Source organism: Brienomyrus brachyistius, unplaced genomic scaffold (assembly GCF_023856365.1).
Source record: "Brienomyrus brachyistius isolate T26 unplaced genomic scaffold, BBRACH_0.4 scaffold46, whole genome shotgun sequence".
NCBI lineage: Eukaryota > Metazoa > Chordata > Actinopteri > Osteoglossiformes > Mormyridae > Brienomyrus > Brienomyrus brachyistius.
Genome location: NW_026042321.1, coordinates 1,929,723 through 1,939,335, shown reverse-complemented (window position 1 = coordinate 1,939,335; position 9,613 = coordinate 1,929,723). Strand labels below are relative to the sequence as shown.

At 42.3% G+C, this 9,613-nt stretch overlaps 3 protein-coding genes across 4 annotated transcripts in view; 1 reads left to right on the top strand and 2 right to left on the bottom strand.

The window, feature by feature from the left end:
• Nucleotides 1-9,613, bottom strand: part of LOC125723191 (uncharacterized protein FAM241A-like) — a 229,966-nt gene that overhangs the window by 129,814 nt on the left and 90,539 nt on the right. The window lies entirely within an intron of this gene.
• LOC125723188 (lactose-binding lectin l-2-like) overlaps nucleotides 1-9,613 on the top strand; it is a 128,945-nt gene that overhangs the window by 54,961 nt on the left and 64,371 nt on the right. The window lies entirely within an intron of this gene.
• Nucleotides 1-9,613, bottom strand: part of LOC125723186 (lactose-binding lectin l-2-like) — a 114,649-nt gene that overhangs the window by 93,038 nt on the left and 11,998 nt on the right. Inside the window, exons 6-7 of one of the 2 annotated variants that reach the window (XM_048999603.1) lie at nucleotides 8,590-8,698; nucleotides 7,500-7,684 (exon numbers count right to left, since the gene is read on the bottom strand). The exons of the other annotated variant lie outside the window; for it this stretch is intronic. Coding sequence (XP_048855560.1) covers nucleotides 7,617-7,684; nucleotides 8,590-8,698 — 177 coding nt within the window. The 3' untranslated portion in view covers nucleotides 7,500-7,616. Of the gene's footprint in view, nucleotides 1-7,499; nucleotides 7,685-8,589; nucleotides 8,699-9,613 lie in introns of those variants that run through there. 2 annotated transcript variants of the gene reach the window in all.

Below are 9,613 nucleotides of genomic sequence, written 5' to 3'. Positions count from 1 at the left end.
TTTATTGAGGTACACAAACAGGATATGCAACGGACATTGAACATTGTTTATCACCCTGTATGGGGTGGAAATATTGAAGCGACAGTTCTTAAGCAGTGTTATTGCTAAATTAAGATCAAGCTGCTGCAGGGTGTTGTTTCCAAGCGTCTAGCAAAATGACAATAAAAAAAGTACATATTTCTCTAACATTTCCCTCCTGTTTGTCATTTTCTTCACTCCGTGTCTTAACCTTCAGGTAATGTATCATCTGCGTTTAACAGTTTCAGTACATCCTTCATCTAGACAGAAGTAAGAGTTTGATCATCAGGATCTATCTGAGTCAACAATGTATATGATAGAAATGTGTTGGCAATGGTTTTCTGAATCAGCATCCGAATACATGGTATGACACAAGGAAAGAAGCAACAGGTTAATAACAAAATGGCAATTATAGGCATCAGAATTTTAAACAGCAATTGCCACCATGTTCCGGAAGAAAACCAAGCCTACAAGTCCCAACCGGTGAGTGAAGTTCCTTCCGTATGTTTCTTAACATATGCTTGTAAGTCATTAAGCTGTTGAAGGGCGTCGTGAATTTTTCCTCCATCCTTATATTCGTCTGGAATGTAGGTGCAGCAGGTGTCGCCTATGAGTTTGCACACTCTTCCTTGGGATGCAGTGAGGAGATCTAGCACTAGGCGCTTCTGCAACACCATATTCCGTATCTGTTGTTGCTCCTTTGCAATGGCGTTACTGAGGTCCAGATACGCCATTTTAGGGGCACTCCTGTGTCCGCAGTCAGCCCCAGCCAGTTGAATTCCGTCTTAGGCACGACATCTCGCTTTCGTCGGGTGTGCCTACTAGGATGATGGTGAATGCTGGGCATAAAAAACACATGATCAGACAGTTTCACAAGAGCACAAAGTCCTCCCCAATTTTCTGGTAGGGACAGAAATGCCTTTTGACCGCATAACCAGTACCAGTCTGCCAACATTAATTTGTGGAATCCCCATGTGGGTAATGTGAGTGGTTTCCCACTTTCTGCTGAGCGTTACTCACCCCCCAATGGGAGAGAAGTCTCAGGAAGAGCAACCCTTTCCAGGCCATATTAATGAGCGTGGTTCAGACGATTTCTTCACCGGGTTGAGACCAGAGCGTCCTATTGACCTCTCCACCCTTTGTTACCGGACTTCCACCACTTCTCATCGGTGGCCTGGAAATGTACTACCTTCTTACAGTGGGATTGGTGTATCCACGTAGGTCATTCAGCTATCTTGATGGTGGTTGGAGTGGTCAGCAGTACTTCATAAGGTCCCTTGTCACTATATATCACTTCTGGAGTCCCGTGCTCAGGGATAATGTTTTTGCTTATGGCCTTTGCCACTACGAGTACGTCGGCTTTCCTGGAGGGTATGATTTCTACCCATTTTGAGAATGGACAGATTAACACAAGGCAATACTTATAGCGATGGCAGTTCGACAATTCGATGAAATCCATGTGTAGTACCTGAAACGGGTATTCTGCTTGAGGAAAGAATCCTCGTTTAGGTCTGACGTTTCCTTTTGACTTATGTACAAAAAATTTTTGAAAAAATATTGAAATTTGGTGCATAGAAATGCTTTTATATTATTACGACCATCCCTCCTGTTGAGACATGACAAAGCCCATGGCTCAATATTGCGGCTAATTTGTATAAGTTTTTCGGGAGGATTGGTTTGTTTTGAATGACGTACAGGTTCTCACTTAACTGGGCGCCTTGTTGGAGCCACCTTTTCTTTTCCGTGTGTAACCCGGGTAAAATAATAAGTATTGTGAATGTCTTTATATTTGTGTAATTAAGTTGCTTTATTCTAGAAAGGTGAGAAATGTTATGGTGGTTTAACCGGTGTTAATTTGTGATTGGTTGTTCAGTTTGTCTGTCTGTTAGCCCATTCACTGTTAAGCTGGGGGCGGGGAAAAGGAGAGAGCGGGAAGGGCTAGAAGGAAATGGTGGAGTTTGTCTGTGTTCGGGACGAGAGAGTTTTTATAAATACATAGTCCCTGTGTTTGGGGGAAAAGCTTTAGAAACCAGTGGAGTATGTGTGCATTGAACGGACAGTGAACGTGCTTATGTCCCCAATGGGTTTTACTGTCCCTAAAACGCCATTCGAAAGAATAGGCTAATGTTAGCTTGCCAACGCGGGGAGCTGACGCCATTATAGAAGCGGAACAGTCGCAAGCCCAGCGAGCGGTGAAGTTTTCACAGTGGAATAACCAAGGGGACTTTCGTCCGTCCGGAAGACCGAGAGAGGGGCAGCGGTGGATTTAGAGCGGTGTGGCTCGCCACCACACTGCCTTGTGAGAACCGGCGTGGAACGTGCACTGGAGGGGACTTTTGGACACCTGTTCGCCTCGTGGAGAGGATACAGCTACTTTTTCAACTCAATCAGGCCTGCATCGTTCAGTTAATGGGTACCCATTTTGTTTAATTCCATGTGAAATCGATGTAATGTTATTCTCGATTTATTTTCCATTTGTTCTGTGGTTTAGGGTTATCCAGTGTTTAAGGATTTTGTGGGGTACGGGACTGATTTATATTAAATTGTGTTATTTAAATTGTGATTGTTGACTGTATTGTGGGGGAAGGTTTTACGGGAGGGAAAGTGTGTGTGCGTTTAATATACAAGTGAACGGGACAAAGAGACAAAGTGGTAGTAACATATGGTATATTTGGGTCAGTTTAATATATACAGATTATGAACCCAGTGCTCTGCCGCAGCAACGGATTTAGGTAGACCGGGGAGGGTAGGGAGCGCTACACGTGTCTGTGGCACTTGTCTGCCTGTCTATCAGAATCTCTCTGGAGATTGGCATTTTTTCCTCTTCTGAGAGGAAGACGTGTGTATCATGCTGACCCTTTGCAACCTCCTTTGCTGTCTGATCAGCGAAAGCATTTCCTAATGAAACTGGATCCTTTCCGGTAGTGTGGGCGGCACATTTGCAGACTGCAATTTGTAGAGGGAGTTTAACCGCTCGGAGCAGCTGCTTTAATAAATCCGGCTCGAAGGACCAAGATGTTAGGGTTATCTTCTTCTAAAGATATGCTGGAAACAAACCAGTCTCTGAACACAGAACAACACGCACAGCTGTGATGATCTTTTACTTGCTGCAAGGGAAGCCCGGTTCTGACCTCGAGGTGTCAGCCTCTCAGTCGAACTCAGCCAACTTCGAAAGAGGAACTCCCCTCGCAGTGTCTTTTATTGAGGTACACAAACAGGATATGCAACGGACATTGAACATTGTTTATCACCCTGTATGGGGTGGAAATATTCAAGCGACAGTTCTTAAGCAGTGTTATTGTTAAATTAAGATCAAGCTGCTGCAGGGTGTTGTTTCCAAGCGTCTAGCAAAATGACAATAAAAAAAGTACATATTTCTCTAACAACGACCTTCTAATCACCAGCAGATTCCCAAGCCACACAATACGCTGAATGCTCTGATGGCACCGTGATTTACCTTAGGAGAGGAGGGTAAAGTCACAACTCATAATAACGTTCTGCCCCTAGTTTTGTTTGATAAGGTAATCATGTTAGCTGTGTATTTTTTTCTGTCATTACTCAGCGTGTGGTGTATTCAAGTTTGTGTCCATAAATATTTTTAATATATTCCAGCCGACATTGAAAGATAATACTGTACAGCTTTGTTTTAGTGGGGCCATTTTCCATTTGGAGTGAGAAACTATGTTGGCAGAGCTTACAAAAATGCTTGAAATATTAGATTCACCTCCAAGAGTCAGCATGTATATCCACACAGCTGACTTATGATTAAATGACACATTTCCCTCATGAGCTGTTTGATTTTTCTATTTTTATCATTTTTTGTAGTTGCTCTATACACCTGTAAAATAGCTCATCATTATTGCACACATAATTAACATTGTACTACATAAAAAACATTGTCACGGGTTTTGGTCAATGATGTTATAGGAACGTTCGTGTTACATTTTAATGCTGCATCCTTATAAGGGTGCTTTCGAACACCAAATATGTCAGGGCAGCACCTTAAGGTTGACCCATTTTGTAGGCTCCTTCAAATATGGTACAAAGAAATCGAAAAAGACATAAACAACGAAACAAATAAATAAATATGTGCATACAGATACATGCATACCTACCTACATGCATAAATGATAGGTGCCAGAGTGCCACCTACAGGATATTTAGTGCAGCGTTTTCCCAGTGTTGTGTGAATCTCCAGCCTCAGCCTAAGACAGGTAGTTACTGGTCAATGTTTCATGCCATAGTCTTTGCTTTGCTCTTTTCTTTTGGGGGGGGGGTTCAGTATAAGGCACAGATCAGGCTAATCTAAATGACATGTAGCGATAACCTTATGAGAAAACATTGCTGACTAGGAATGAATGTTTTCTGAAATTTTATTTAACCCATCAATGACACTGCGGTCAATATACCCGCGGTTTGTGATAAACGTTCAAGGCATCCACGCATAAAATGTAGTGGGCAGTGCTGGCTTGTGGGCAGTGGTAGCTTCATAGTTAGGGAAGCACATTTGTTATTGAAAGATTGCTGGTTCAAATCCCCAACCTGCTACAGTGGGTACCTCCCCCAAGCACTGCTCCCTGGGCACTGAATTAGCTGCCCCCTGCTGTGTCGCGATGTCACATATGGGTTAAATGCAGAGGGCACATTTTGTTGTTGGGCACTGTATGCTGTGTTGTGTCAGCAATGACCACTGATCACCTAATTCTAAAGTGCATGCACAAACATAACATTACGGCATCAGATCGCTTTTAGGAAAATAAAGGCTGGTTCATCATTCACCAAACCTCACTGTTGTGGTACATGTGCAGGGAATATCATCATAATATAAATAATTATTCTGATATTCCCTGCACATGTACCACAGCAGTGAGGTTTGGTCCATCTTTCTTTAAGAACTGGGCATCGGGGAAAACCAAAAACACACAATGAAAAGCATAACACGCTGTACTGCAGGTCAGGTTGGGATGCATGTGCTGATGCAGTGCATTGCCGCATCCACCACGGGGCGAAACTCCTCAGTATTCTTGCCAGTGACCCCCAGGCAGACAGACACTCTGGAAATGGCCATCCATCTGCCGCAGCCAGGTGTTACGTGGGCGTCCCCTCGGCCTTGTCAAGCCGCTTGGCTCCTCAGCAATGAGGATCCTACGAGCTGGATCACCGTCAGGGAAACGCGCCACATGACCGTAATGCCGTAACTGACGCTCCCTCACAGTGCAGGTAATGTGCCTCATTCGGCAACCGCTTAACTATCTGCACTATTTCTGCAAAACAAAACCTACAGCGGGTCGTGTCCGTCTCTAATCTAGTGTGTCCATTTACCTATGTGCTACACAATGTAACACACAAACAGGAATCAAATGGAGAAAATGGTACATACCATAACTTAATGTGAAAACTATATAACAGACAGTGAATGAGTAAACTACAGTAAACAGCAATAGAAAGCGTGTGAATCTACACTGACCCAACCTAACACAAACAAACGGGGTGAGCTATATATGCAAAATTATTTACAACAATCTCGGGGTCTTGTTCACGAGTGAGGGAAGGATGGAACGGGAGATCGACAGGCGGATCGGTGCGGCGTCAGCAGTCATGCGGGCGCTGCATCGGTCTGTCATGGTGAAGAAGGAGCTGAGCCAAAAGGCGAAGCTCTCGATTTACCAGTCGATCTACGTTCCTACCCTCACCTATGGTCATAAGGTAGTGACCGAAAGAATGAGGTCGTGAATGTGAAATGTGTTTCCTCTGCAGGGTGGCTGGGCTCTCCCTTAGAGACAGGGTGAGGAGCTCAGTCATTCGGGAGAGATTCAGAGTAGAGCCGCTGCTCCTCCGTATTGAGAGGAGCCAGATGAGGTGGCTCGAGCATCTGCTTTGGATGCCTCCTGGACGCTTCCCAGGTATGGTGTTCTGGGCGTGTCCCAATTCCCAGTGGGAAGACCCAGGACACGCTGGAGACATTATGTTTCTCGGCTGGTCTGGGAACGCCTTATATAACCCATAGCACTATAGAACAGTTTCAATTTTAAGTTAATTTGAGGTCAATGTGTCCCTGAGTCAACAAGGAGGGGCTTATGTTTGAGTCTTTAGCCAATCACAGTCTTCATGGTGTCACATTACCATATTTGTCAGTTTTTTTCTCATTTTCAAACTCAAGGCTTCTGTCCCTGAGGCTGGCAGTGTCTGTGCCTCAGCAGGCTAAGCCTCTGTGTTTATCAAAAGATCGCTGATTCAACCTTCATTATTATTATTATTTAATGAAGATGCACCCTTACATTGCTCCATACAGTCTTTGCAGGCAAACAAATTCCTGTGTTTTGTCTATGTTTATCTTCACTAAAGGCATGCACAACAAAGCAGGTACTTTGGAAATCTGTGTATCTTCCGGTTTAAGACGGAACACTGCTGTCAGTTTATGCGGTGATGTCATACAATGAAGACTGATCCTTCTTTTTGCTGTCACTTAGTACTGCTGCATCAAGTTTGTTGTGATTTGTCTCAAAATTCGAACAGGTCCAGATCTTCACCTATACAATGTGGCTGCAGCTTGGAAAAGATCGGACAACGCATTTTTCAGTCATCATGCTGACAAGATCAAGTGTCTGCGCCTGCGCCTGCCTCCTCTTTGTTATCACTGTGCAGTGCTGCTTCAGTTTTGGTGTGATTTGTCTCAGAATTTGATCAGGTCCAGATCTTCACCCTTAAAAAATGTTGGCAAAGGCTGAAAAAGATCTGTCAAATACTTTTTGAGTTATCGTGCTAATAAACTCAAAATTCTGAAACTACCCTTGTTTTTGCTATAACTATGCAGTTCTTCAGTTTTGGCGCGACCTGACTAAAAATGTTATCACTTGCAGCTTGTCATCCCATTAATGTCACTGCAAAGTTAGACAAGGATCCATAAAATTCTTTTAAATTTACTGTGCTAACAATACTAAGTGTCTTTTACAGCCGCTGTTTCCTTCCTTGCTGCCACACAGCACTGCTCCTTCATTTTTGGAGCAATTAATCTGAAAATTAAATCAGACATAGACCATCATGTTTTTCATGCTGCAGTAATCACATTCACCACGTCAAATGCTGTCTGCTTTCACCCTTCCCTTTCCTGTCATTAAATAGTGTTGCTTCACTTTTGGGATGATCTCTCTCTAAATGAAAAAAAAATCCAGCTAATCACCTATACTGTAAAATGCAAAATCTGAAAAATATCAATCACATGTTTTTGTGTTGCTGGTTTAATAGGCACAGTGTCTGTGGTGGTGGCAGCGGACCGGTCCCAGACCCATGTGTATTCTCTGGAGTCCAGGTAATATAACACGGAATAGCCAGGCTGTGTGGCTGTAAAGGCCTAGAATCCCTACTCTAGGTACTTGGTGACCTAATTGCTATAAACTACTTAACTCCACTGTGATTTTTGGCAATAACACTACTTACTTGAGATAATTTGATGCTATAGCAGAAGCATTTATTATAGCTAAAGGTTTACACAGGTATACAATTTGCAAAGAATCTTTTGTGAAAAACTGTTACTCATTGCTAAGACAATAAGGAAAAAAAACAATGATCTTGCAGGCACTGTCCGGACAGTGTGGAAACTAACGCAGTTTGGCACAGACAGAAGGCGACATTGTTGTACATCGTAGGTTGTTCCATCCCTTGTCATCTATATAAAAGGAAAAAACAAAGAGGAATTAATGGTTAATACTGATCGATGTATCGGTACATTAATGGTTAACATGACACTGATGTATCAGTACATCTAAAATAACATGAAAACAGTGAAATATGTCCTCTAACTGCTTATCCTGGTTAGACTTGACAGGGATCTGGGGCCTGTCCTAGGTAGCACAGGGCCCATGACAGAGTGGGCATAGACACACACACACACACACACACACACACACATACAGTACAGACATCTGCATCTTATCATACAAGATCTTTGCCATTTTTTTAATGAATTTGCAAATTTTTATCACAATGTGGTAAAATGATTTGATAAAATGATTTGGCCATCACTAAATCCAAAAGTAACACAATGTGATATTTTTCTAATGTTCAGCCCAAAATAAATATCCTTTCATGTAACATTATGGAGGATATGGTGCAGACTGTGTATGGCATAGATATACTTTATTTATTTATTTATTTATTTTTGGCGGGAGGGAGCTGCAGACATTGGGGTCACTGCCCCCAGCCCCCCATTTTCCGACGCCGTTGCTGATTATATGAAAACTTAGAAAAGTCTTATCTCAAGCCGACTAACTATTGCAATCCTTGCATGTACATAACATGCAATGTCGATATTAATATTGCACAACATCCAGCCCTATTTCTTACCCAGAGCTAATCTGCACAGTCCAAGGAGACACACAAACACCATACACACACAAGGAGTGAACCGTTTACTATTCTATTAAAAAATGTGTGGTTATAGGTTTTTAACACCCTTACAGAAAATCAAAATTAACAGAAAGTCCATTGAAGATCCAATATAAATGTTACCTTTTTATACAGAAATCCTACAAGAAACATTTTAGGCTCATTTGGTTCTGCATTGGATATTACCTCCATAGTTAAGCCCTACACAGTCTTCTATTCCAGGGTTATTCGGTTCTCCGGGGTTCCATTTGGTAAAGTCAAAAGGAGTCCCATCAATCCAGAGCCAGGTTCCTACCTGTACAAGTTGGAAGATTAGGGGATAGAGGTCATTCTTTGAGAGTCATTCCATGAGTATGTTTAATTGAAAACATTTTATATCCCATTAAATAAGCATGTTACCGTAGGATCTCTACATTACGTGTAATGTTGCAATATCATTAGGCCCCTGTACCTATAACTGGAAGTTTGCTGGTTTGAATCATGTCCTTGGCAAAATAGTCACACATCCACTGGGCTCGTGAGCAAGGCCTCCCCCCCCCCCCCCCAAAAAAAAGATAAATGGCTGACACTGTGCATCAACCCCAAGCTTCACTCTCACTTAGATACCCATCTATGGAAAGCTTGTGAAGTTAAACAACATGGTCAAGGACAAGTCTCATACCCCCTCCCTTTGAAGCACAGCCATCTGGCAATTAAAAGCCAAACAAACCGACTGAAGAACAGTTTTTATCCAAGGGCTGTGGCCGCCATCAAACCCCTCTTCCAGAACAGTGAAAAGTAACTGTGTACACATGTTTAAGACCACATACACTGGAACAAGGCCTTTAATAATCTGCACTAAAAGCACTTTTATGCTGCTGCTGAATTCTTGTGCTGCTTAACTTAATGCTACTATTCATTTCGCTGCTTCCTTTAGTCTGTGCTCAGTTTTATGTAATTTATCTGGTGTCTTGTGTGTTTTTAATGACCAGAGAGTAGCAAAGCAGTGTTTCATTGTACTGAATGTATAATGACAATAAAGCTTAATTAATTCATTCATTCATTCATTCATCCATTAATTCATTCATATGTGTGTATGTCTCAAAGGCAGGGATATGCAAAAGTCAGTACTCTAGTGTACCGATATTTATACTTGTGCACATAGTAAATAAAGCATAATTTAGTTTTTTTCTTTCCCATTTCATTTTGTATTCTGACCGTTATCAGCACC